The sequence below is a fragment of the Cheilinus undulatus genome, linkage group 11 (assembly GCF_018320785.1).
Source record: "Cheilinus undulatus linkage group 11, ASM1832078v1, whole genome shotgun sequence".
NCBI lineage: Eukaryota > Metazoa > Chordata > Actinopteri > Labriformes > Labridae > Cheilinus > Cheilinus undulatus.
In genome coordinates, this window is record NC_054875.1 from 46,231,303 (window position 1) to 46,258,162 (window position 26,860).

At 39.9% G+C, this 26,860-nt stretch overlaps 3 protein-coding genes across 15 annotated transcripts in view; all 3 read right to left on the bottom strand.

Annotated features, from left to right (window-relative positions):
* The window catches only part of tpd52l2b (tpd52 like 2b), a 33,920-nt gene extending 26,581 nt beyond the window's left edge, over positions 1-7,339 (bottom strand). For all 10 annotated transcript variants that reach the window (XM_041799849.1, XM_041799846.1, XM_041799845.1 and 7 more), the window contains exon 1: positions 7,131-7,339. In XM_041799849.1, the coding sequence (XP_041655783.1) occupies positions 7,131-7,149 (19 nt within the window). In that variant the 5' untranslated portion in view covers positions 7,150-7,339. The remainder of the gene's footprint in view (positions 1-7,130) is intronic.
* Positions 1-26,860, bottom strand: part of LOC121517796 (tubulin alpha chain-like) — a 1,079,624-nt gene that overhangs the window by 836,600 nt on the left and 216,164 nt on the right. The window lies entirely within an intron of this gene.
* trim101 (tripartite motif containing 101) lies at positions 9,986-26,561 on the bottom strand. 4 transcript variants are annotated; one of them, XM_041799815.1, is made up of 14 exons: positions 25,987-26,561; positions 25,646-25,855; positions 24,200-24,415; positions 18,850-19,034; positions 18,597-18,771; positions 18,399-18,494; positions 16,951-17,028; positions 16,340-16,495; positions 16,228-16,250; positions 15,949-16,073; positions 15,296-15,681; positions 13,496-14,461; positions 13,114-13,244; positions 9,986-11,201 (listed from the first exon to the last, which is right to left on the bottom strand). In XM_041799815.1, the coding sequence occupies exons 2-13, from the start codon at positions 25,655-25,657 to the stop codon at positions 13,158-13,160; spliced, it is 2,505 nt and encodes an 834-aa protein (XP_041655749.1). In that variant the 5' UTR covers positions 25,658-25,855; positions 25,987-26,561; the 3' UTR covers positions 9,986-11,201; positions 13,114-13,157. The 4 variants fall into 4 exon arrangements, with proteins under 4 accessions (XP_041655749.1, XP_041655748.1, XP_041655751.1 ...); XM_041799814.1 differs by having other exon boundaries at positions 25,646-26,561; XM_041799817.1 differs by lacking the exon at positions 13,496-14,461 and having other exon boundaries at positions 25,646-26,545.

Genomic DNA, 26,860 nt, shown 5'->3' on the forward strand with positions numbered 1-26,860 from the left:
GATAATAAATCTTCCTCCCAGTGTTCGGGTTGAAGTTGGCTTTTACTGGTATATCTTAATTTAAAAATTCCAAATCATGACAACCTTACAATACATATCCATTCATATCCAAACAACACTCAAGTACAGAATAGCATTAAATCTGGACATCAGTATTTTGATCCATCCAACCAAGAGCCTGAAAACACTAGATTAAACACTGAAAACATCCACTGTCAGCATCTCTAGGACAATGAGGACATTTTGCATCATTCACCTGAGGACACCATCACATACTTGGCAGCTAAAGCAGCTCGGCGCAGCCAGAGCTGGCACGGATAGAGGACAAGAGCATAAGAAAAAAATGGCTGAAGCCTGAAACTCTGGATAAAAATAGACTTAATGCAGTAATACTCCAACATCCAAACCATTAGTTTTCTGTGGGCAAGCCCATTTTGAAAGCTTAACTCTCACTTTGCACTGCTTACAAACATGCCAACTTCTACTGCAAAGAGGAGGCAGTCATTTTCCTATAAAATACCAAGTTATAAATCAGAGAGAAGTTCTGCATGTAATCCTAAATATCCCGTGTTCCACAGTGCAACATCCACATCCGCACAATTGATTGTGCTGACTTGCAAACACACCAGATGAAAACAGGTTTGCAAAACAGCCAGATTAGCAATATCTGCAGGTCATGTCCTGTCATGTTTGTTTCTTCTGAAGTGTACACAGCACGAAGAGGAAGGCAGGATCATTCAAAACCAAGAGAATGAGATATTAGAGGAGACTAGACATAAACACGGTACAAGTTTTATCCCTGCATTCAAAGCTCTGAGAAGTAGCACTGGTGACGCTGTGTGTTCAAAAGTGGCAGCAACAACACCCATACATTCTGGCTGCAGATATGACGACTCCACCCTCAAGGTATATTGATTCAGTCAGGAGTGATTCAGAGAGGCTCACAAAAATAACAGGTCAATACGAGACAACCAGGCTCCTATGAGAACAAAAAAGGGACAAAGTAATCTTGATTTGGACTTAAAGGATATGTTCCATCTTAAATATTCTGCGTATTCCATTTTGGTTTGTTAAATTGTCCATAAATTAGTGATTTTACACACTTAAAAATGCGGATTTCACTTTAAAGTGAAGTGCACATATAGGTCATAATCCTCCTTCTTTGTTTTGAACCAGCAGTCTAACTTGTCTGTAGACAATGAAGCATGTGTGCAATCCCAGCCACACCCCTTACTTCAAAATCTTACTGCTGTATTGCATCCTGGTCTATTTCCTAGTGATACAGATGAACAAATAAGTCTCTGCTGTTTTTAGATAACAGAAGAACAAAAGAGCAACATGCAGGGTGAAAATCCCAGTACAGTGACTTAGAAAGAACATTTTAAATACAGTTTAAGAATTAATGCACTACAGTGACTCCTGGAGTCATGTGTATGTTTGCTTTTGCTTCTACATTAAAACACAACCGGATGCGATATCACTGAGGGGAGCCAGCTGATTTAGGTTATGTTTAGCATTAGTAATTTGGGTGATATTGGCAGCCTTGTGATTATAAACCTGCTTGGCATCAAAAAAACAGGAACAGGCTGCTATAAAAGAAATAAGCAACAAGAGAGAAATGAAGTTGCAGTCTGAAGAGAACAGATGGAGGACTAGGCAGGTTTCATGGTCAGCGACTGACATTCACCAGGGATATCTAATGTTTTGTTCACAGCACACCAATTTAGAAGGCTTTAACAAGTGATTAGAATTGATAGCAGTGACTGAAATGGATGCTGTGTCCTGAGGAGACTGCACATACACAGTCCTAAACTCCATCATATCCCATATCCTGTAATGCCCCAGATGACCATGTTTCTATGTTTTGTTACCCAAGATTTTACAATGAGTAATCACCGCCATACAGGCAACCCACCTCGTGTTTACATGTTTCAACTGCTGACGCCCCTAAAAACCAGCCAGGGATTTAAATTAAGGCTGGGCAATTAATTGCAAATGAGATTAAATTGCAATATAGCCTGCTGCAATTTACAAATCACAGACATTGCAATATTGCTTTAATGTTAAATATGTCAAAATACCAGTTCAATACATTCATTTTTTGCAGCTGCAAAGATTTTATGCACATTTTGCAAACATTCAACTGTAATTTTTATAAAATGGTTTGAGAAAAAACATACGTAAAACACGAAATGGACAATTTTTGTAATTAAAACGAGTGACATAAAAACAATACTTCCCATTCAAATAAGCAATTGAGATCAAATTTGCAATATAAGCAACGATAATTGCAATTGCATATGTTTTTTAAATTATTCTGCCCTAGTTCATTCTAATACTGAAGGAGCTTAGCATTAGTTCACATAAGTCATACCCCTAGCTTTATCCAATTATTGCCTCCCAGCTCCCACAGCCAATCACAGCTCTTTCTCTCAACACAGCAGTCCATTTAAAGATGATGTACTTCTCAATAATCCCTGCTCGCATCAATGCTGATGCACCATGCTGCTGATGGCAAAGCTTCACCTCCTCCACCCCAGCCTCCTCCTTTATATCTTAAAGCTTGTTGCTCCCTCTTTTTCAGATTCATGCTAATTGCTTTTGAATAATTTCATTGTATTCAATGCACATGATCATAAATGCATCCATCCATATGGAGATTTTTAGCCATACACTCCCTGGAAAGTCAAAACATGCTGCTTGACTAAGTGTAGGTTATAAGATAGAATGATGTATTGCTTAAGTTTCTTGAAACAAACACAAGATGAGGTACCTAGTAACAATCGCATATCAAATCGCAATCGTAATACTGGGGAAAAAAACTGCAATTAGATTATTTTTGCAAATCGTACAGCCCTAGATGTGATCCTTAATCCGAGTGTGTGCATGAGATAAGAGAAAGATGCTTTTATAAACCTCAGTGTGTAAAGTTCTGAGCATGTTGTAGATTATGAATTAATCTGTGCAGCTGAAGTGTTGTTTCTCTTCTGTATCCCTACTTCTGATTTCAGGCATCTGTCATGTAAAATATTGTGCTACCTACCACTGAAAACATTTACTTAATTGTTTCATAACAAAAGCCCTTTGACAAAATTACAATGGGGACTTTTACTGCACAGAATTAATGTGAAATAAATGTCCACATGATATAATGAACAGAGCTCCAGCAGAGCTACATCTAGCAGCATTCATAAATAACAGTGAGGGTTTACAGTGTTTATAACCGCTTCTTTGACCACGAGTCACAACCACAGCCTGCTTCTGAGCAGAGTCAAAGCTGTCTGACTGGTAAGATGATAAAAACACCTGACATGACACAAACACACCCACGTTTGGCAGGTGCTAATTTTGACAGTCCATTCTTACCAAACACTCCACCTGCACAAAATGCCACAAGGCATGGAGTTTCTTTTCTGGTGAGAGAGATCATGGATTTGATGTCCTGTATAGCTACATTTTGTGCAACTAATACAAATGCAATACAGAACAGTCTCAACAATTAGTCAAATGAAGCAAGGGGCCAGAGGAACAATACAAACAATACAAAATGACTGCTAAGATTCCCTACAAACTGTGCAATAAGCAAAGCTAATTATGATAAACTGGAGTCCATTTTTTGAGTTATCATGACCCAATATTTGAAAAGAGTGTGTCAATGAGAAGTTTTGCTGAAAATAGACACTATTCGTCCGAATTAATGCCTTTTTCTTCTGCAAAAGATTTAAAATTAAATGGCATCAGCGGACGAGGTTTAGGGTTAATGTCAGAAGAAATTCAACCTGCAAGTTTAAGACTTGTCTCTTTGACTGTGTTTGACGGAGTAATCACAACTAATTACTTATTTACCTAACCATTACTTAGGTGACCATAATATTAAAAATGCTAAAGCTAAAGACATAAATCTTTTTCATATGGCAGGTGCATGTGAAAGAGACAAATCTATCATAAATTACAGGGAAACTCCTGTAAATCATATAGATCAGTGGTTCTCAAATGTTGAGCTAAGTCTCAGTGTGCCATGGGAATATGTACAACCATAAGTAAATACTACAACTATACAATAACTTAAGTCAGGACCGCTTCATCAAGAAACACACACAATATGAGGTTATAAATAGTTTTTCTTGATCATGTTTATGACACTGATGAAGTCTGGGGAAGAATAAAGAAGGAGCTGGGGTGGAGGAGTAATCTAAAAAGAGTCTTGCAGAGGGAGCAGCAAAGCGTAGCCAGGCAAGAGCAGTTTAAATATGGCAGCATGAGTGCAATTTGCCAATAGTGTGCTGAGAATGAATTCGTTTGGTGTCAGCTGATGGGGGCTTGTGTGAGATAAGCTGATCTCGGTTATATGGCAGCGCCTGACTCCATGACCTGCCTGAACTAATGCTATACACTTGTAACATGTAAGAGACTATTTTGTATAGATTTGGTTTTGGTGTGCCTGGAAATTCTGGCTTCATCTTAGGTGTGCCTTGGGCAAAAAAACAAAAACAAAAACAAAAAAAAGACTGAAAACCACTGATCTAGATTATACTGCAAGAGTGATATAAAAGAGTTAGCCAGCAGTTTTGCTAATTAAAAACAAGAAACTTCTCAGTATTGGGAGCATAAAGCTTCTTCTTTGTTGCCATGGTATTGGAATGGGTATCAATATCACTTGATTCTTGTATTGTGAAGACCCTGTTCACGGGAAAACAAACTGCATCAGAAATTCAAATCCTCCCCAAAAAAGCAAAAGACACAACAGAAACTTGCTCATGCTTTTCTTTCAGGATGGAGATTTTCTGAATAAAAATACTGACAGGAGAGTCATGTGAGGGTGCATCAGACTGGAAAAGTCGGTGCCCCAGCTCAGGCAGAAGTCCTTATCAGGTTTCACAGTATCATTAAGGAAACAGTAGCAGCAGGATTTATTCAGATGGACATGGCCTAGTTCACTCCAGTTTGTTTTACTTGAAGTCAGACAAATGTAGGTAACCCTAATCACTTCCTGTAAGAACCCACCATGAGTCACCGTGAGCCTGATACAACATGGCATGTCTATAATATACACCCATTATTCTAAATAAGGAATAAAATCTTCATTTATTATATCTAAAAATTAATCATAACGCCAGTATAACGTGAAGAGTAACGTATAACAGTAGTGCTGTCACTATACTAGAATGTTACACGTCAATATAAGGAAAAAAAATAATTACAGGCTTCTGTTTTGATAACAATGTAAAAAATGAAGCCCTAGGAACCCAGTGTTGGGTAATCGCTTGATTCCAGTTGTTGAAAAAATAATTGCTTTTGTTGAGTAAGCCATACAAGACAACAGCAAGATGATATTCTAAATTTCATATGCAAGAAGTCCGCCTTAGATCATCTACAGTATTTCAGTATTCTGACTGGTGTGACTTTAGGGGGAAGAGTCTCAGGTTTTCTTTATCTGAATAAAGTTTGAGCAATAATACACCAAGAATGTCAGGTGTTTATGCCATGCATTTCTTCTTTGCCTATAAGAAATGCTTCACTTTTAAATGGACAGGAATTTCTGATTTTCTTTGCCTTATCTTTCGTCAAAACACAAAACATTTTCATAACAGCATGTTTTGTGTTTTAATTTCTGTTATTTTAATGGACAACAGTATTAGTAAGGGCCCAAGCTTCAACAAAACTACATCTATTTGACAGGACAGATGCACAGGAGAGGATTTGAGCCATTAAAAATTGCAAACACACTTATTTACACAGCCTACATTGAAGAAATACATCAACTAAGTGAATATATTTACGCCATTTAGATGGTGTGCAATGGTTTAGTGAGTTTTCTAAAGACTGAAAATGAGAAATCACTTCCTATTTGGGTTCCTAAGACTTTTGCTCTAACAGTATTGAAGCAAGATTTAAAAATGCTTGATCATGACTAGCATCGCCTTACAGTTTCAGTTTCTAAGATAGCTGTCACCTTTAACAGAACCTAAAACTTTAAGTTTCAAAATTTGAAGATTTTATGCCTCTTTGTGCCTGAAGTAAACTGCTGTCAAAGTATTATATTGCTGCATGAGCTCATATTATTTTAACTGAGGCGTGGTTGGTTTGCTAAACAGCAGCCATTTATCAGCATGTCAAAGTTACAACTTCTGTGAATACTCAGATATAGGATTTTTACATACCAGATATTTAATCCTCAGTAACACTCTAGTACAAATCAAATGAGTTGATACCTGTTTGGCAACAGAAACAGAGGTCTTAAATAACCAGAAGAGTATTTCTTGTTCCTAATCACCACAATCTGCAGGCAAGATCCTGCAGGCAAACTTGGCTTGACTGCAGGAGCAGCATTTGGTTAAATGTGAATAAAGATCTGTCGTTTTAAACTTCTGCATATCATTATGCACTTGTCATTAAATCAGCCGCGATTGTACGGCTTTAAAATCACGAGGTAACGTATAGACGTATAGGAAATATTGACAACCTCACTCAGATATAATCAAAGGCGTCAGTCTGCTCAGTTCCACATCTGTCAATACTTTAATGACAGACCAGCAGCCTTAATGTGATAGCAACAAGACTGTCAACACAGCAAAATTAGTCAGCAAATCTGCCTGATGCTACTTAACAATGTTAGCTTAAGATTTAGTACGTTAGCCAACAAAAATTCAGGTAAATACGGGGTAATGGTAGGGTGGTGTTACGCTCTGGAAAGCTTCCCAATAATCTGCTGACATTTGTTTTGGATAACCTCAGTCCTTTTGTTTACAAGCTTTAACTGAGCATGTGCGCGTAATATCTGGATTAATCAGGATGGGATTCACGGAATATATGTTCAACTATTTATCGAATCAATGTCAGACTCAATTTGATTTGAAGGAGGAGTTGGTGACATTAGTAACACGATACCCCTTCACTTTCTGTTCCTGTCATTTACCAACGGGCCCGTCCTATACACACGACTGACCAATTACTGTGATTTATAGACTCGTTTAAAATCAAATTACCAACCAAATCAACGAACAAGCACGTTAAGTTTCTGGTTACTAATTCATGTCAACGGTTGGCCGTCTGCTTCGCAATTCCGCCTCTTACACCAAGCTAAGCTAGACGCTAGCTAACTAGCCCGCTAAGCTAACAATTAACGTTACCTTGACTGGCGGGGTCCATGGCGTCGATTTGTCAGAGTTTAAACTTCCTTTTTCTTGAAAAGTTAAACCCGACTGCTTTGAGGTTTAAAAAGAAGATTTAGCGAAGAGTTTTATCCACTTAATGGGTTTAAATCTTTCTAGTTGGAGCTCCAGCTCACACTCAGAGAAAGTCGTCGACAGGAACAATCTGAACAGACACCAACAGCCAGCTCAGCTTTAACCACTCTTAACGTAAAGGCAACGGTCAGTTAAAAGGGACTTCCTGCGCGGAATTTCAAAATAAAAGCAATATTCAATTAATGCTAACCGTGTAACGATTGATTAATATATATTTTTGTGACCTTTTATGTAGAAAAAACACAAGTATTGTAAATCACATAGAATGTTTTAATTTTTACATCATTCAACATTTGTTTTTCGGTTTGTTTCAACATTTAACTTAAAAATTTGGAACATGTGAAAAGGAAGCAAAAAAAAATCTAGGTCCTACTAGACACAAATTTATAACCGTTCTATATATCATATGAACAAAAGTATTCAGCTGGCTGACCATCATACCACCATAGACTATAACGACATTGTAGTCACAAATCCATGTACTTTAATATGTACTTGGCCCTCTTTTGCACCTGTAACAGCCTCCACTCTTCTTGGAAGGCTTTCCACTAGATTTTGGAGTGTTTCTGTGGGATCTTGTGCCCATTCATTCTGTAGAGTATTTATGAGGTCAGGCACTGACGTCGGAATAGAAGACCTGGCTCACAATCTCTGTTTTAGTTCATGGGATTCAGGTCTGGTCCCTGTGCAGCCCAGCTAAGTTGATCCACACCAAACTCTTTAAACCATATCTTCATAGTCCTTGCTTTGTGCACTGATGCACAGTCATGTTGGCGTATTCTATCTGACGAGCATTGATTATACCATACAGAAGACGCCCTGCAAGGTTAATAGAGAACTGCAACATAAGTCTTCTTTAATCTAATGGATTTAACCTTGTGAACCCTGAGGTCCCCCAACTGGAGGACTTTGAGAAGCATTTGCAAACACGGTGTAAAATAATGCACTAATCATGAAAGAGTATAGTGATGTTGCACATCAAATTAAACAGCAGAACCTGGGCTACAGGAATAAACACAGCTCAAATAACAACTAAATGAATTACGACATATCAAACTCCATACTCATATGTTGTACTATGGTCTAATAAAGGTTTAGAGTTGCAGCTGCATCATTTTGATACTTTGATATATTCATTCTAAAAATGCTTTTTTATAAGCGAACCTAAATTTTAAAAGTTTTGCTGTGTGCCATCTTCATTTACTCTTCACCAGTATCTCATATACCCATTTTAACATATCTCAACAAATCTCACAAGTGTTCCCTTTACTGTGACACCAAAATCACTCAAATAGACCTTGTGGTTGCAGAGCTATACCCATTTTATTATGGGTATACAATTTTTGAGCAGAAATCTAAAAAATAGAAAAATAGGCTCAGGGTTCAAAGGGTTAACTTGTTCCTATTTGCACCAGTTTTGAATGGGATTAAAAGTTACAGTCAAAACCCTGTGAAGTATGTTGTTTATCATTACAATTTTTTTTTTTTTGGTCTTTTGCACCTCTTGTTTTTTAATTAGTTTTTTCTTTAATATTTGTGCGAAAAGTGCTAATCCCGTTTATGATTTCAAGCAAAACCATATAGCTGACACGTTGTGACATAAAGATAAAGTATGATTACTTAAAATGTTAGGGTTTGGTTTCCATGCCTTTATTTTTCGAGGTATCTGCCCTCTACCGGAAGTTACACTCTTTAGTTCTTGATAGACTTCCGAGAGTTCCTTTTCCGGCGTGGTCAAATGACGTCACAGAGACAGCTGTAGTCCAAATATTTTTGGTGTGAGGATTTTATTACTTTAGACGAAATCAGTGTTTAAGAACATTTTTCCATCATTTTCAAAAAGTTTCAGAATAATTTTGAAACCCGCTCGTGTTCAGCTGATTTGTGTACCCATCCTATTTTTTTTCCCATGTCTACACAATGTATTTGGGGCTGTTTTGAACTTTTCCCGCGTATTTAATCGACAATGTAAACTTTATTTCTGTAGTTAAATAAGATGTGCTATAATTTCCTTTGGATTTATTGTGTCTGATTCTGAGTCTGATTCTAATGTACAGGAGTGGAAAGGATCGAATGCAGTTTACTCACAGTAACGTAATTGCACTGTTTTTAGTACACTTTTACTTGAGTATAATGGGGGGGGGGCTGCCTGACTACATTTTAGATACCACCCATTAACTTAAATCACGGCTGTAAAATGCCTTACCTCATGTCATGTGCACTCATTAACCATCTGATATTAGCCTTTCTATTGCCCACATTCCTGCATAATTTATACTTCTGATCATGTCTAGTCAGCATTCTTGCACTATTTGCACATCTTGAAACCACACTATCAATGCACACTGTACCCCAGTGTACAAAGTAAGGACTATAGAGACAGAGCCCTGACCTCAACCCCATCTGGAACAGAGATTCAACATCAGTACCTGACCTTGTAAATAATCTACAGAATGAATGGGCACAAATTCCCTCAGAAACACTCCAAAATCTTGTGGAAAGCCTTCCAAGAAGAGTGGAGGCTGTTATAGCTGCAAAAGGGGGAAACTCCATATTAAAATACATGCATTTGAATGCAATGTCATTACAGCCACTGCTGGTGTAATAGTCAGGTGGCCAAATACTTTTGTCCATATGGGGTATCTAAAGTAAGCAAGCACTTGTAGAGTTCTGGTTTTTATTCATGTTAATGTAAGCTAAAGTCCTTACAATTTTCACACAAAGACACACACCAAGGGTGAACGTAGTCAGATTTATTTACTCCACAATTCGTCTCTTGCTTTATGCACAGACACCAGATTACAAAATACCCCGGAAAAAAACTCACAGACATAAAATGCTCCTGCAATGAAAATAACTTAAACCAAAACAAACTGAATCACATTTAAACTCTAGAGTAAACAGTCACATTAATGCAGCAATATTAACTCCACTTCAACTGCGGCTATTATCTTAACAAAAACTATTTCCCTCCTTTTCTAAAAGTCACATTTAAAGAAACTCTCCCACGTCATGAGTTGGTAAACTTTTAGATCTGAAAATTGTTGTTATAGTAGAATTTTTCAAGTAAAACACCAAAATCCTGCACACATATGTTGAGTTTCAAGTTCACAGAGTAAACACAGTCCCACTCATGTTAATGGTGTAGCCATGATAGTGCTGCTGTTCTACTCAGAATTCTCCTTTTAACAGCAGTGAGAATCATCAGATCTTTTTTCAATTCAGAGTTTTCTGGCTTTCCCTTTAATGCTATTCATCCTCACTGATCACTTTATTAGGCATACCCATTTAAATGCTCATCTAAACAAACATCAGATCAGCCAATCACATGTCAGTACCCGATGTATTTAGGCATGGAGACATGGGAGGGAAGTTCCAACTGAACACCAACAGCCTCTGCACATTTAAATCACCTTTTCCCCAATCTGATGCTCAGTTTGAACTTCAGCACTCTGTCTCAACCCTGTCTGCATAACTGAATGCATTGGTTGACACCGTGTGATTGGCTGATTATATTTGAGTTAAAGAACAGCTGGACTGGTATGCCTAATAATGTGATGAGTGAGTGTTGAACCACAAAAATGGAGGGACACATTTAATGGGAGAAGAATCCTCCTCAATTAAAATACAGTGTTTCTCTATATAGTTTCCACACAGCACAGAATATGTTTGTTACTGGATGATATATTCCCCTAATGTGTGGTTATATCTGGGTTTATTGGTGCCTCGCCTTCCTATGATGTTGTGCAAGTTTTAGAGCTTCATTTAAAGGCAACACAGGTTCATTTTTAGTCACAGAGCAGCTCCAAACATCATAGATCAAAAAGCTCATCTCTTTCTCTCTCACTCTCTTTTTTGAGGATGAGGTTTAACCAGGAGAAGCAGAAATGTGCCGACAAGGAGCCGCACTGAAGTGGAGAAGGAGAAGAGATGTGGAGTGGTCTTTGTCTTCATCTGGAGGGTAGAAAGACAGGAGACGATATCTTAGGAAACAACTGGGGATGAAAACATGGTGTAAAAGTTTCACTGTAAACTTTTCTTGTGATAAACACGTGTTCTTTAACTTTAGCATTTTGTAACCAAAAAACTGCTCCAGTAAAACCACAAGTTCTGATCTTCCAGCCATCAGTAAAAAAAATGCATTTTCTCATAGAAGGCTTTCATTCTGGACTCATTGCTTCAAATGTGCAGTTTTTCATATTTGTTTGGGTAAATTGGGCAGCTAGAAAGTGATAAAATTAGTTGATAAAAAAGGAGAAAAAGGGTCAAGATGTGGAGGAAAATTGTGAAAAGCACCTAAAAAGTGGCAAAATTAGTTTAAAAAAAAGGTCAAATGGGAAGGAAAGTAGTGAAAAACTGCTAAAAAGTGGCCAAATTATATAAAACCAAAAAAGGTCAAAATGGGCGTGAAAATGGTGAAAAGCACCTTAAAAGTGGCAAAATGAGTCAAAAGGGTAAACAAAGGCTCAAAATGGGTGGGTAAATGGTAAAAAGCAGCTAAAAAGGGGCAAAAAACAGGTGGCTTAAGTAGTGAATTGGGGTTGAAGACCAAGAAAAACAGGTTTAAAGACAGAAGAATTGTTATTTTCTGGAAAGAAGTGGTAAAAATGGGAAGAAACAAAGATGAAAAGGGGTTAAAAGGTTGCAGTTTTTCATGTTTGTCAGGGTCAAAATGGCCTGGAAAATGGTGAAACGAAGCTTAAAGGTGGCAAAATTAGTATAAGAAAAGGTCAAAATGGGAAGGAAAGTGGTGAAAAGCAGCTTGAAAGTGGCAAAAAAGAGAGAGAAATTATCGAAATGGGCATAAAAATGGTAAAAAGGATCTTAAAAGTGGCAAAATGAGTTGAAAAGTTAAAAAAAGGCAAAAATGGGTGGGGAAATGGTGAAAAGCAGCTCAAAAGTGGCAAAAACAGGTGGCTAAAGTAGTCAAAAGGGGTTGAAAACTAAGAAAAATAGATTTAAAGACACAAAAATGGTTAATTTCTGGAAAGAAGTGGTAAAAATGGGCAGAAACAAAGATGAAAATGGGTTTAAAGGTGTCTTCAAATAGGTAAACTCAAAATCAGAGGCCAATAATAGCTTAACACACATTTCATCTCCAAAATAAGGTATTTGTTAGCCAGGATGCTAGCACTAATGCTACTGATCATACTTACATGCATTTATATCAATAGTTTACAACTGGTGAGGGCCTATTCTCTGGGTTTGTCATGAGCCCAGCTATCTCTGTGGGCAGACATGCCTGAGTGTAACAACCGCGGGTTTAGAACAGATATGGGATTATCAAATTCTCATTTGAACTCGGTATCACTGAGTACCCAAATGTAAGTACTTGTACTTGATCTGGGAAAATTTGGTGTTGGTACATCCCTACTCAGAATTCTGATAATTTTGATAAGTTTAGGTGACTGTATATCACTCTCAAAGAACGCTTTCCTAGTCTAGCTTCCTTCCTTCCTGCCCAAACCTGGTAGTGATCCAGAGGAGACTGAGCTGTAACGTGCTGGCATTAACCACTCTTAGGTAGCTTGACCACAATTATATAATTATGTTTTGTAATGTGTATCCTCTTTATTCATGTTCATATGCCAATTTAAGGTAAAGTTTCCCGCTTACAAACTTGAGTTGATTGGAATATTCTTTGCAGAGTTATTGTAATTACACAGATGTACCACAGGGTGTCAGCAGAGTTCACAGTAAAGGTTTGTGGTATCATTTATTTAATCCTGTGGTTGACATGAAAACTAGAGGTCATGATTCCAGTCATTCCTTGTTTTCAACTCTTAAATGCAAGCTTTAATACCCTCTCCTTTCAAAATAAAAGCCTTCCCTACTACTCCATAATGAAGCCAGCAGGTGAATCTACCTGGACGTTGCAGGAGTGAGGATCAAACTTTCTCCTGCTGGTGTTCATATACAGATGAAGATGCCGATGTAGGCCCAGGCTCTCTGCAGGATGACCAGGAACGCCAGCAGGTAGAAGAGCAGGGTGATCATCTGAAGAGACGGAGACAAGAGAGAGGAAGATCAGATGAAGAAGATATCAGATATTAACAGGAGGAGGTGGAAAAGAGAGGAGTGTTGAAAACAGTGGCGAGATAAAGAGATGGTTAAACACAAACAGCAAAAGAAAGCAGAGCAGAAGAAGAAGAGGACAGTGGAGGCGTGGTGGCATCAGCAGGAGGATGAGCAGCGGGAAAGCCAAGTCCATGATGATGAAGATGAAGTTCAAAGTGGACGACACTGACCTGGAGAGAGTCAGCATATCTGGTTTCCTTTTTGACCTCAGGCTGCTTGGTTTCCTCAGTGTAATCCACTTTATTTTCCTCAAATCTTGGACTAAAAACTTCAAAGTCCTCATCCTTCTGAAACTGTGTCGAGATGTCTGTCCTCTCCACATCATTCAGGGTCTCATTTGGAGGTAAAGAGCCATCCTCGCTCATAGAAACATCATCCTCCTTGAAGGCAGATTCATCACCGAACAATCTGCTTTCCTCTTTCATGCTGTCTTTAGTTATTTTAGCTTCAAAGTCCCCTTTTTCAGACTCTCTTTCTCTCAAATCTGAAGCAGATTTCTGATGTAAAGTATCATCTTCGACTTGCTCTGTCTCTTCTGCATCCTCTACCACTTCATCATCAATCTCAAAGCCGTCTTTTTCCACCTTGGAGCTTCCTCTTTTCTCCTTAAAATGTGTCTCTTCTGGTGGTTTGGCTCCTTCATTATAATCATCATGAAGGAAACTGTCTGAACTTCCTTCTCCAACATCAAAACCTTCTTCTCCTGGATCAGTGCTTTCATCCACAGCTCCAGGTGAGCACACCAAACCCTCATTTTTCACATTTTCCTCCTCAGCATCTCCTTCATCTTCCTTTCTTATTGGTTCTAATGAAGGAGCAGATCCAGGTGGAGGTGGGTCAGGGTAAGGTGCCCTCTCTTTCTGGGTCTGTGAGTCCAGACTCCCAGGAGGTTCTGGCTCAAGTTCAGCCAGGATTATGGACTCTGGATGTGAATCTCCAGTCAGCTGTGGTGAAGATGCTCTCTGGTCTGTGTTGTTAACTTCCGATGCTGATGAGAGGCTTTCCTTGCTGCTCGGTTTGCAAAAGCTCAGACAAAATGTAGTGTCTTTATCCGTCTGTATTTCTCGTTCATCCTGGGCATCCGATTGTTCTTCTGTTTCCTGCTCCGTCCAATCACGTCCCTCTCCTCCCTCACACTGATGTGAAGGAAGACAGTTAGAAAACAGTCTAAAGATCCACACTAATCCACACACAGAGCTTCAGTATCAGCAGAGGTTTAACCACTGACTGCTATGCAAACTAGTACATTTGAAGAGCGATACACTGACTAAACTACAACCACAATTCCAAAAAAGTTAGGGCGCTGTGTAAAATTTAAATGAAAACAGAATACAGTGATTGTCAAATCTCATAAAAACATATTTTATTCTCAATAAAATGTCTCAGTTTTAACACCTGATATGATGTTATGTATGACAATCACTGACTTCTGTTTTTATTTACATTTTATTCTGTGCCCCAACTTTTTTGGAATCGGGTCTGTTATTTAAGGAGAAAGCTAAATTTAAAAGTTTTTAGTATTTAAAAACTAATGAAAAGTTTCTGATTGACCATTTTTGTAGTTAAATTGTGGATCAGGCTGACTGTTGACATAAAACAAGTCTCAAACTTAATTCTGTTTAATAGCTCATAATGTTTCTGCTTAAGTTTGCATGCTTGAATGCAAACGTGTGTATTGCAATACTACTGCAAAACTACATGATAAATGAAACTAACAGGGTTTAGAAATTATCTAGAAAGTATCATAAATGCCTGTTTTGTAGAAGTTTACAAGGTCTGCACGACTGCCAACACAAGCAGTTCATTCAAATGTCATTTTATGGTGAATTTAGTGGATATGAAATTATAATTTTTGTGTTACTAAGCCTTAAAACACCTCCTGATAGTTGAGCCTTAAATTTTCTGCATTCTTGTTTTTAATAACTTCGACTGTTCGCTCTTAGATGAAGAAATCTTTCTAGTTTCCGTACCTGCAGTGTTGTCATTCCTTCGTGTTGTTCACTTGTGTTTTCCTCTCTAACAGCTTTAGGAGCTCCAAATCTCTCCTCTCTCTCTTTCTCCTTCTGGTTCATCCTCACTCCTGGTCTGTCTCCGACCTCTAGACTGTCAGTCTCTGGCTGTAGATCTGCTCCTGCAGGCTGCAGAGGCTGAACTGGGGCTGGTGTTGATGCTGCTGTCTGTACTGGTTCCACTGGTGGAGATATGACTGATAGTGTTTCTGTAACCAGTTGTGCTGCAGATCCAAAGCTCTGTGTGGAGGCTTCCTGATGGATGGCCTCTGTGATCTGGGCTGTGGAAAATGTGGGTTCTTCTGGCTCTGGTTCCACCTCTGGTTCCTCAGCAACTTCTTCAATGACTGAAGATGGACAACAAAACCATTAAGAGACTGAACATATTCCCAGGTATCATGCTTTGAGATCATCTAAAAGTGCAGTTTTCTGTTATTAAGAGTCTTAGGGAATGATGGTGGATTATTGTGAGGTTTAAGAGCAGAAATAGTCACAATATCCTGAAAAAGTTTAGATGGATTTTTTCCCTTAATAAATGAAATTATCATTCAAAGATACAAAGGTAGGTAATTATTATAAAGGTGTCTCTCTAATAAGAAAAACCCTCCTCTTACGTTTGGGGAAGTCGATGCTCCTCAGAGCTCTCTCCTGTCGACTAAAGTTAAACCTGTACTGTCTCAGACTTTCATAACCTGGTTTCAGTGTCTCGACTGGAGAGAAGCTGGCTGCTGCGATCACTCTGAGGACAGGAGGAGGAAACGATAGGAGAGAAAACACATGGAGGAGTACACAAAAAAAAAAAAAAAACAGTAAGGATGCACTTTGCTTGCATGTTTAAGGCAGAAAACCTTTAAATTTAATCATAACAGTAAGAACTCTTAATGTTTACTCACTTTGTCATGAGCTCTCTTGAACTCTGAAGTGGGAAAATGAGAAAAGCATGGATTATTTATAGATTATATGTCTGTCCTAATCATAAATGCACACACACACGGTCACACAGACCTGAACAAAAGCAGCCTGGTCCGGCTCTTCCATGCTGCTCGTCGCTCTCTCCATCAGCTTGTTGTTTGCCTCCACACTGTCTCCATAGCAACGTATCAAGGCCTGGGCGTGGCCTGTTTTTTCCTCCTGCTCAGAGGTGATTTGCTCCATCATTGCCTTCAACGGGAGATGAAAAATCACCATCACCATCATCATCATCATCATCATAAACCTTTATTTAAACCTTGCAAATCATTGACATTTCCATCAAACATTCTGTCCTGGCTAAGATGCTTGAAACTCTTGTGGGAGACAAATTTAAAAGTATCTGATTATCAGCCTGGTTTAGGAAAAGCACTACCAGTGCGACCACTGTTACCACTGCTATCAAACAGAACAGTGTGTGCACAATGAGGGATTTACGTCTAAATATCTCAAAGTTAAAATGGTGTGCCTCAGGGTTCAGCCCGGGGAACACTGTAAGGTACACTCTATCTCAACAGCATCACTTATAATGTTCCAAATGTAAATGTCATTTGTATACAGATGATACTGCTGTGTCAGATATAAAACAGACCATAAAAGAGACCAAATAATTCATGATTTTCACACAGAAAAGAATCAGATCAGACCTTCCGTCTCTCGTCCAGGATGGATAACACGTGATCAAACTGCTCACACACTTTCTGTTTCTGAGTCTTTGAGTTCTCCTGCAGAGGACAGCAGAGATTAGAGATCAACAAAATACTTTTACAACCCTGATTCCAAGAAAGTTGGGACACTGTGTAAAATGTTGATACAAACAGAAACCCATATATGATTCCCAATAGAACATAAAGATCATATCAGATGTTGAAACTGAGACATTTTACCATTTCATGAAAGATATTAACTCATTTTGAATTTGATGGTAGTGACACATCTCAAAAAAAGTAGGGACAGGGCAACAAAAAGGCTTCAGGGGCCACTGCATTATAAACAGGCATGATTCTGTACTGGAAATCACTGCATGGGCTCAGGAACACTTCCAGAAATCATTGTCTGTCAACACAGTTGGATGTGCCATCCACAAGCTGGATCATGGAGAGAAGAAGCCACGTGTGAACAAGATCCAGAAACTCTGCTGCCTTCTCTGGACCAAACCTCTTTTAAAAGGGACTGAGGCAAAATGGAAAACTGTTCTATGGTCACATGAATCAAAGTTTGACATTCCTATTGGAAACCACAAATGCTGTGTCCTGCAGACTAAAGAGAAGAATACATATCTAAAGCCTGCATCTCTGATGGTATGCGGTTACATTAGTGCCTATGGCGTGGGCAGCTTATAGATCTGGAAAGGAACTATCAATGCTGAGAAGTAGAGAGAGGTTTAAGAGTAACAAATGCTCCCATCTAGACAACGTCTCTTTCAGGGAAGGCTTTGACTTTATCAGCAAGACAAGGCTTAATCACATACCACATCATCACAACAGCATGGTTTCACAGGAGAAGAGTCTGGGTGTTGAACTGGCCTACCTGCGAACCAGACTTTTCACCAATAGAAAACATTTGGAGCATCAGAAAATGAAAAATCAGTTAGAATCCTACATCAGACAAGAATGGGACAACATTCCTCCCCTAAAACTCCATCAAATGATCTCCTCACTTCCCAGATGTTTACAGACAGTTGTTAAAAGAAGAGAGGATGCTACACAATGGTAAACATGGCTCTATCCCTACTTTTTTGAGATGTGTTGCGACCATAAAATTTAAAATTAGCTAATTTTTTCATGAAATGGTATAATGTCTCAGTCTCAACATCTGATATGTTGTTGATGTTCAAATGTGAAAAGAATATGGGTTTCTGAGATTTGATAATCATTGCATTCTGTTTTTATTTACATTTTACACAGCGCCCCAACTTTTTTGGAATTGGGGGTGTATTTTTAAACCGGAATGGGAAAAGCACATTAGTTCAGACTGTTTTGGATCAGAGATGACAGACAGATGCAGAGATATAAAAGTGAAGAAGGAGTGTTGGATCTGATAGGGTCAGGGTTCAATTCCTGGATTTTGTGGTCGTCATGCCTCATAAACACACCTCTATATTTCTGCAGCTCTGCTCCAGCTCATCAATCAGAGCTTGGACTTTCTCGTTGTATGACTTCAGAGAGCTGACCTCCTCGCTCAGCTCATCCTGGAATAAGAAAAAGTAAATGTAATCAGTTTAAAGGAAAATAGCGATGGTTGGAGCACACAAAGGTCTATTCTAAAGAGTCATGTTAAGAGGGTTCTGTACCTTCTGCAGCTGATAGATGTCGGTCAGAGGAGCCACCTTACATGACTGATGGGCCCCGAACACCTTACACAGAGAGCATGTGGGAACCTTACAGGTGAGGCAGTAGATGTTCACCTTCTCCCCCTCGTGGTCTGAACACGTCACCTCAGCAGAGAGGGGAGGAGGAGGGGGGGCGCTGGAGCCAGAAACACACGGATTAGAACTCCTTCAGGTGAATCTGGCGTCATGATCAGCATTAGTCACCTCTCCTCACCTGGCTGCCTTGTTGTTAAAATTGCTGACTTCCTGTTTGTAGACGTCAATGATGTTCTCCACCAGCAGGTTTCTGGGCAGGCCGTAGACCCCGTGGCGATCCAGCACCACCTCGTGTCTGCAGGACGGGCAGCGGAAACGGCCGCTGTTTATCAACATGGTGGTACGGGCCTGGAACAGGGACGGCTGAGGGAGACAGAGAGGAACAGTGTCAGCCTCTAAACAGGAAGTCTACATTTAACCCTGCTGCATGCTGGGATTTCAATCATCAGTGCCATTTATATTATCGGTTTGGATAAGTGGTGGTGAATGCAGATAATCTGCCAAAAGCGGAGTCATGGGTGAGGTCAGAGCTGAATCAGTGATGGGTGAAAGTGAGACGGGAAAGTCCCCCAGTCATGTAAACACTGTGGCTCAGGGTGCTAAAAACAAATGCTCATTAAGTTCCCTGTAATTAATCTAAGCCTGAATGAAGTCAGAATAACACAGACACCAAGCTGCCCACCTTTTAGATGGTGATCTTTAGGAAAATAAAAACCCCTCTAAACCAGAGAGAAATAAGACCATTTCTTTAAACAAAGCTTTACTGATAGAGCAGCTGTAAAGCCAAGGTTAAACCAAAGATCTGTTTTAGAACATGGCATGAACCATTTCAGCTGTATGAACAGTGCTGTTGCAGCTCTAACCAGCTGATGTTGCCTGTGATTCAGTTTAGAGACAAATACAAGTTAAGGGAAAAGGAAATCTCACTCTGATCAGCTAAGAATGTCGACAAACTGAGCAGAGGCTGAACGGCAAGGATTAAAAGTCAAGGATCTGTCCAGTAGAAGTGGGATGTAGAGTTTATGGCAAGGTCAGTTGTTGGAGCCCTAGCAGAGCAGGGACAGAGTTTATAAAAGACAGTTAAAGAGTGGATTTGGATAAGGAGGGATAATGCTGACTGGGGGTTGAAGAAGGGGGAGGTAGAGCATCCATCTAGTCTGGCGGTGCTGATTGAAATCATCATCTGTCATCACAAAATCATGCAAAGTAGAAGTCGTATGTGAACAGGATCCAGAAACACCAAGCCTGCATCTCTGATGGTATGGGGTTGCATTAGTGTCTATGGTGTGGGCAGCTCTAACATCTGGAAAGGAACGATCAATACTGAAAAGTAGAAAGAGGTTTTAGAGCAACATATGCTCCCATCCAGACAACGTCTCTTTCAGGGAAGGCCTTGACTATTTCAGCAAGACGATACTAAACCGCATACCACATCCATCACAACAGCATGGCTTCACAGGAGAAGAGTCCAGGTCCTGAACTGGCCTACCTGCAGTCCATGCCTTTCACGTAAAGAAAACATTTGGAGCATCAGAAATGGAAAAATCCAGCTTAGAAGACCCAGAACTTTGCGCATCTTGAATCCTACATCAGACAAGAATGGGACGACATTCCTCTCCAAAAACTCCAGCAGCTGGTCCCCTCACTTCCCGGACATTTATTTGTTAAAAGAAGAGGGGATGCTACACGATAGTAAACATGGCCCTGTCCCTACTTTTTTTCAGATGTATTGCTGCCATCAAATTTAAAATGAGCTAGTATTGTTCATGTTCTGTTAAAATGTCTCAGCTTCAGCATCTGATGTGAAGTGAGTGTTGCTCTTTGATGCCTCCACACTCATGCAGACAGCCTCACAAACATAAAAGGTCAGGTGTCTGACTTACAGCAATAAAAAACATGACTGTTGCAATCGCTGATGCCTCCCGTTAGAGTGTACGACCGCAGAGGGACGTTAAAGAGAATGTTGCAAAACTATGTTCCTGCAGCTGCGTGTTATTCTACCAAACACCTGTTTGCCACGTGTCCCATGACCAACCTCTCCAGAACATCTTGTGCAAACTCGAGAATCCAAAAGGAGGTCATGCAACTTACTGTGCTTGGGCCATGGGCTTTATATCAAGATGGACAGAGAAACATTTGCCACTGAGTGAAGCCAAAATATATAGAGCTTCCCCTGCTGAGTGGCTTATGATAATCAATGTCCAGGTGTTCTCTGAGCAAGGATGCAGCCACAGATGGTAATGATAGTCGACTAGCCGCCCTATGTGGGCGTGGTTAGTCGACTTACTCAAACAATGATCCACTTTATTCCTAGCCCCAGTGATACTTTGCATGAAGTGTTGGAGCGCCTTCCAGCCCTTCTGCTAAAGCAGGATTTTGCATAAAGATGAAACTCTACAGGAAGTGCTGCATTTTTCTTCTTCCTGTAGAGTTTCATCCTTTAAACCTTTAAAATTCAAACCTGAGTTCAGTTTTGGTGGGATCCAGATCTTCATATTGCACTTTGAGGGCTTGTGCGAGTGTGTAACACTGCCTGGACAGACATCATTAGGGTCAAAGGTCATGAACATGATCCTGACAGTGAGGGTAGAGTCTATTAGGTTTCTTTCTCATGTACAACACACATGCAAAAGCATGTGAAAAACATGAGCATGCAGATTAACATATGTGACATAGGATTATACACGTGTTGTAAAACAGTAACACAACAACAAATGTTGGAGAAAATAAAGAGAGATAGAGAAATTAAGAAACTGGGCTTTTTCTAAGAGACATTACTTGACAATCATAGTGGTTTAAGCCTCCAGAGATTTCAGTGTGACGCCCCTTTAAGAAGATTCACTTCTAGGCTACAGTGCTGCAGATGGGTACAGCTGCTCTGTTTTATTTAGTGAGTTTAAAGTAGAAATGGGCCAAAAAATGATCCTGACTCAATTGTACATTGTACCAAAAAGGTTTGAAGCATTTCATTTTCAATGCAAGCTTTGGCTGTCAGCTACATGCTCTTCCACCTCAGCGTATCTCAGCTGTTTCGGTCTGCAGGCATCAACAGAGAAATCAACAACAACATGAGCTAAAATAAAACTAAAATGAGTGATTTTGACCTGAGTGGGGATGATGTGCCATTCACCGGTGGATTCGAGGAGACACTTTTATGACCCAGAGTGCACATCGGAACAACTTCTACCAATAGAGACTCAGCATTTAGAAAGAGAAACTTTATCAGAGTCCGGTCAGCAGAAGAGATCCTGAGTTACCTGGTGGTGTAAGTGTGTAAACTGTAAACCCACGAACATGGAGAGCTGCTGTTGTCATGAGTGTAACCTCACAACCCTTCTTTGGGACATTTCTGATGGAGGATAATGACTCACAGACGCCTGCAGCCTGCATCACTCCCCATCCAGAGTTCACTCTCTTACTAAATGCTGGTGTTTCTTTCTTCAGCTTTCAGAGGATAGATCTGAAAAACTGACCAGAACCAGAAGAGATGAATGAAAAATTTGTTGCTGGAGCAGGAGCCGATATACAGAGGCTATAATCCTTAACGCACTGGTCGCGGGATTGATTCCTGGTCTCAGTACTGTTTGGTGCATATCTTCCCTCATTCCCTCCATATATTCCCTGTCTCTCCTCAGCTGTCCACAAATATAATCTTTAAAAAGGAAAGTTGTCATTCAAGAAAGTTTATGGCTGTTGCTCTATTCCAAGAGTTCCCAAACTTTTCAGCCTGTGACCCCTAAAATAACAGTGTTGGAGATTGGGGACCCCCATGGTCACTTAAAATAGTCATATGCAGACCTACATTTTGAGGATTTTGTAAACATATTTAATTTCAACATAAATCTCACCAGATGACAATTCTATTTAAAATTTAACTGACTGTATGCATATATTGCTACAAAAGAGGGCAAAATATACCAATTTAAATCATTTAAGAATATTCTTTGTTTTTTGAAGGCGTCTTGTAACCCCCTCTCAGTGTCTCGCAAACCCTCCAGGGCGTCCCGACCCACACTCTGGGAACTACAGTTCTATTCTTCTAACTAGCACAGTCGAGACGTAGGAAAACACAGGAAAGGAGACAGGAAGTGACGCAATAGACGCAATGTACGTCAGCATGTCAGGTATATCAGCAGATGGGGACCTGAGGGAAACCAAAGTGAAGTGTAAAAACACAATTTTGGAGTATTTTGCAAAATTTATACATTTTTATGATGTTGTCATGCTTCCAGTTTTGACTCAGTATACCCAAGAAGTCCTCTGAGAGGTATGAATGACAATTGAAGCAACAGAGAGGTTTGCAAATCGAGACATACATACATACAGACAGACAGACAGACAGCTCTCCAATTATAGTAGTAAGATGGCTGATAGGTAGACAAGCTGCAGTCAGTACGATACCTTTAACTTAGGAAAACTTTGTGTCAGCTGTTGACATGAAAAACTGAGCTGAAATAATAAAGTTTAGTTTGTTGTTGCTTCCTCTGATGAAGCATGCAGACTTAAACAGGTGACCAGATACGCTGAGGCGGAAGAACACGTAGCCAAAGCTTGCCTTGCAAAATAGTGCCAAACACAGAGGCCTTCTGGATGAGAAACAAAACGCTTAAAAAAATTTCAATATTGTGTACGATTGAGCAAACATAGTTTTTGGTCCCATTTGTACATAAAACTTTGAAAATTGCACAGAGAAACTGTACCGATCTGTAGCGTTGTACAGCCTAGCTCTTCCAGTTGCATCCTGTTCAAAGGGACAACGCTGACTAAAATCTCTGGAGGCTAATGCCTCTACTATTGACAAGTACCTTATGCAACCCAACTCAAAAAAATGGAAATATCCCTTTAAGAGGAATTAGAGGACCCCGCCCTCTTTTTCTTGTGTTTGCACCACCTGCAGACAAACTGGAGAAGGATCCTGTCTGATGGGGATTCAAACCAGGAACCATCTAGGTTTGGGGTGACAGCGCAAACCACTGCACCATCATAGACCCCTGAACAATATCAGTTAAGTGATAAGAGGTATTGTTCTGTACACAGGGGGTGCCAAAGGTAACACACACCAAATGTTACACAAAGGAGTTTTAAATGTGCAGTAAGAATTAGGCCAATAGGGGCGCTCAATCAAAACAATAACAAACACCAGGGCTCATTTTTTAAACCTGTCAGGTCCTGCTGATTCTAAATAAGTGGGAGAAACTAAAAAGCATTCCAACCAAAAGCTCAGGTCTGAAGGTTAAAGACGACCTTAACGATATTAAATCACATAGATTTCTAGATAACAGCCTTCATGATCCACACCAATGCTACACGGTTGGCATGGTAACAAATGACAAACATCAGCACAGCCTGAACAAAAGGAGTGAATGTAGGTCACAGGAGGTGATTTTTTTTTGTTCTTGATGGAACCAGTCAAACATCCACTGGTCCCATTTTAGACACAGATAATCCACTCTGCGCAGAAAGAGATGCAGTGGGACATGTGTCTGGGCTTTGCTCTAAGTCCATGTGAATGTTTGTGTGTCACAGACCTGGTAGAGCTCGTTGGCACACTTCCTACAGAGGTTGTGTTGGCAGGGCAGGATCACCACGGGCTTGTTGAAGAGCTCCAGACAGATGGGACAGATCAGCTGTTTCTCCAGCGTTGCCAGAGCCGCCTCCCCTTCCCCCTCCGCGCCCCCGATGCCCTGCAGGCAGCTCAGGTCTGCGGGCAGAGACATGGACGCTGCGCCGAACTTCACCTCCTCCTGAAGACACCAGAAATAAGCTGTTAGCAAAAATGTCTTCAAACTAGTCATTTGTTTGTCATTCTATGGCACATGCATCCAAAAATGATGAAATGAAGCTGGAGCATCATCGCTACACCAACAAACTAGATGATGACACGTTTACATACAGAAAATACATATTTAGTGGTGAAACTTTCAAATTGCATATCATAAAAAGGTCAATACAACCATAAAAAGTGTTTAGAGGTCTGCCAGCCATAATATCACTAAGATAGGTCATTCTAATCTGGTGACAGTTCGCTTAATAAATCGTAATCTAAATGTTTTTTAAATTTGATGTTATTTCTTTTTATTGCCAATTAAGTCCAAATATCCTAATTTAATTTGTTGAATCATGAATAAATTGTGATTAGCCACATTTTTTTGAAAGCTGAGTCTAGATTCACTAGGCCTGATTACTACCAAACCTGTTGAATCCAGAAATCCCTTAACTAAAACCTGTTAGACAAAGTGAAAGAGGCTAAAAGAACTCCAACACATCATGGTGCCATTAAAAAAAATTCAATAACAGATAGGAAACAAAGTCACTGACATCTATCAATCTGGAAAAGGTTACAAGGACCTTTCCAAGGCTTTGGGACTCCAGAAAATCATGGTGAGAGCCATTATCTACAAATAGAGAAAACCTGGGGCAGTGATAAGCCTTCCCAGCAGTGGCCGGCCTACCAAAATGAATCTATCTGCTTTGCAAGGTAAGATCTGAAAAGTTTAGGTAATCAGGATGGGGGCGGATACTTTTTCGTACGGATTACATTGAGAATAGTTTATCGCCATCTTGATTTTCATCCAAGTGCATGAAAATGGTGCTAAAGCACAGCCATGATACTCAGGCCTTCATTCAGCAGATACAAAGTTAAAAAGGATTGCTTGTTTTTATGAATTGCTCTTATTTATGGTGATAAATCTAGACTTGTGATGTGTTTACTGTGGATGCTCATATTGTGCTAATAATAAATATGTGATTTATTTTGCAGCCCTGCACTCTTAAAAGGAAATTGAGGATCTGTTTGAGTTTATGCAACTTGGTAACAAGGTGCAGCTTAAATTAACTTCATGCAACTTGTTAACTTGAGCTGCATGAACTTAATTCAACCGCTTTTTTCCAAGTAGGTACACAACTGTAAAGTGCATGCATGGTCTGCAGGATAAATCAGGATTTCAGTGACAAACCAGGCCTTGTGTACTCACCTTTCTCTCCATTGTCTGGTCACTGGTTGTTTGGTCTGTAGAGCTAAGCCTCTTTTTATCATCAAAATCAAGTTAATATCCACTGAGGATGCAATCCCCTGCAGTCTTTGGTCTTTGTTCCTTCTCTTCAGTCAGCCAAATGAATCAATCCACACGTAGAGTTTTCTTCAGGTGCAGCTTTTCAGACAAAACACTCGAGATCCTGCAAGACTGAGCATAAAAAAGCAAGAGTCCTGCAAAAAAACCAGCACTGAACTTTAAATCTTATGCAAGATTGACTAGTTGTACAAATGCAATCAAAATAAAGTTATTTTAATGTCTATAATGTATATTTAAGATACTTCTTAGATTGGCTTTGTGCAAGTTTTCAGAAATAATGAGTGAGGTGCAGTCAGATTTTCCTGGATTTGTTTTGCTCAGTTGTTGGGTAAGTTCTGCATAAAGCTGCTGACTTGAAACCCAGTCTGTCTCACGTTCTGGAAATACCCTCCTCACTCAGTCCGTCAGACAGCTTCAACATCAGTTGTCAAGTTTATTTAAAGCTTTAATGACTGGTCGTCCTTTGGCTTTCATTGCCTTGGAGAATCTTTGTAATTCTGGTAGAAAGTCACAGAAATCCAAATCACTTGGTAAAACAATCAGTTTCATGTCCTAAAGAGAGCTGGAGCAGCAGGTGGGGGTTCTCCTCTTCTGCTCCTGTGACACCGAGCCCTGACACCAAATCTGCCTGGAAGGACATCAGGCCCAAGTCCAGCCCTCGTTCTCGCTCTCCTTTCTGCCTCCAGTCGTCTTCATCCAACTCTCACTTCATTCCTCTTGTTCCTCACAAGTAGAGGGACTGCTGTGTTTGTTAGTTCACAGCCTCCCTGACATCCACAGCTATATGTGTGTCTCTGAGTGTTGGAGAGAGAGGGGAGGCCAACTGGAGTCATGGAGAGCGTCAGGTTTCAGCCCACTGCCTCTGAAATGATCCAGCACTCTCTCTCTCTCACACACACACACACACACACACACATACACATACACCAAATCAGGCAGTGGCTGGTATGTGGACAGATTAAGACCAAGCCAGGCTGTGCTCTTTCTACTGTTACACACTCACACACAAACACACACTGTCCTCCTAAAGGTGCTCACTGCAGCCTTTTAATATGAACTGATGATAAGCACATTAAACCTGAGACACCTCCATGATCAACGGCAGACTGGAGCTCT

Coding starts and splice junctions, on each gene's coding strand:
- trim101 (XM_041799815.1), bottom strand. Junction 19,035..24,199: donor GTGCCAACGAGCTCTACCAG/GTCTGTGACACA, acceptor TGTCTCCCTCAG/CCGTCCCTGTTCCAGGCCCG. Junction 14,462..15,295: donor AAGGAATGACAACACTGCAG/GTACGGAAACTA, acceptor CCTTCACATCAG/TGTGAGGGAGGAGAGGGACG.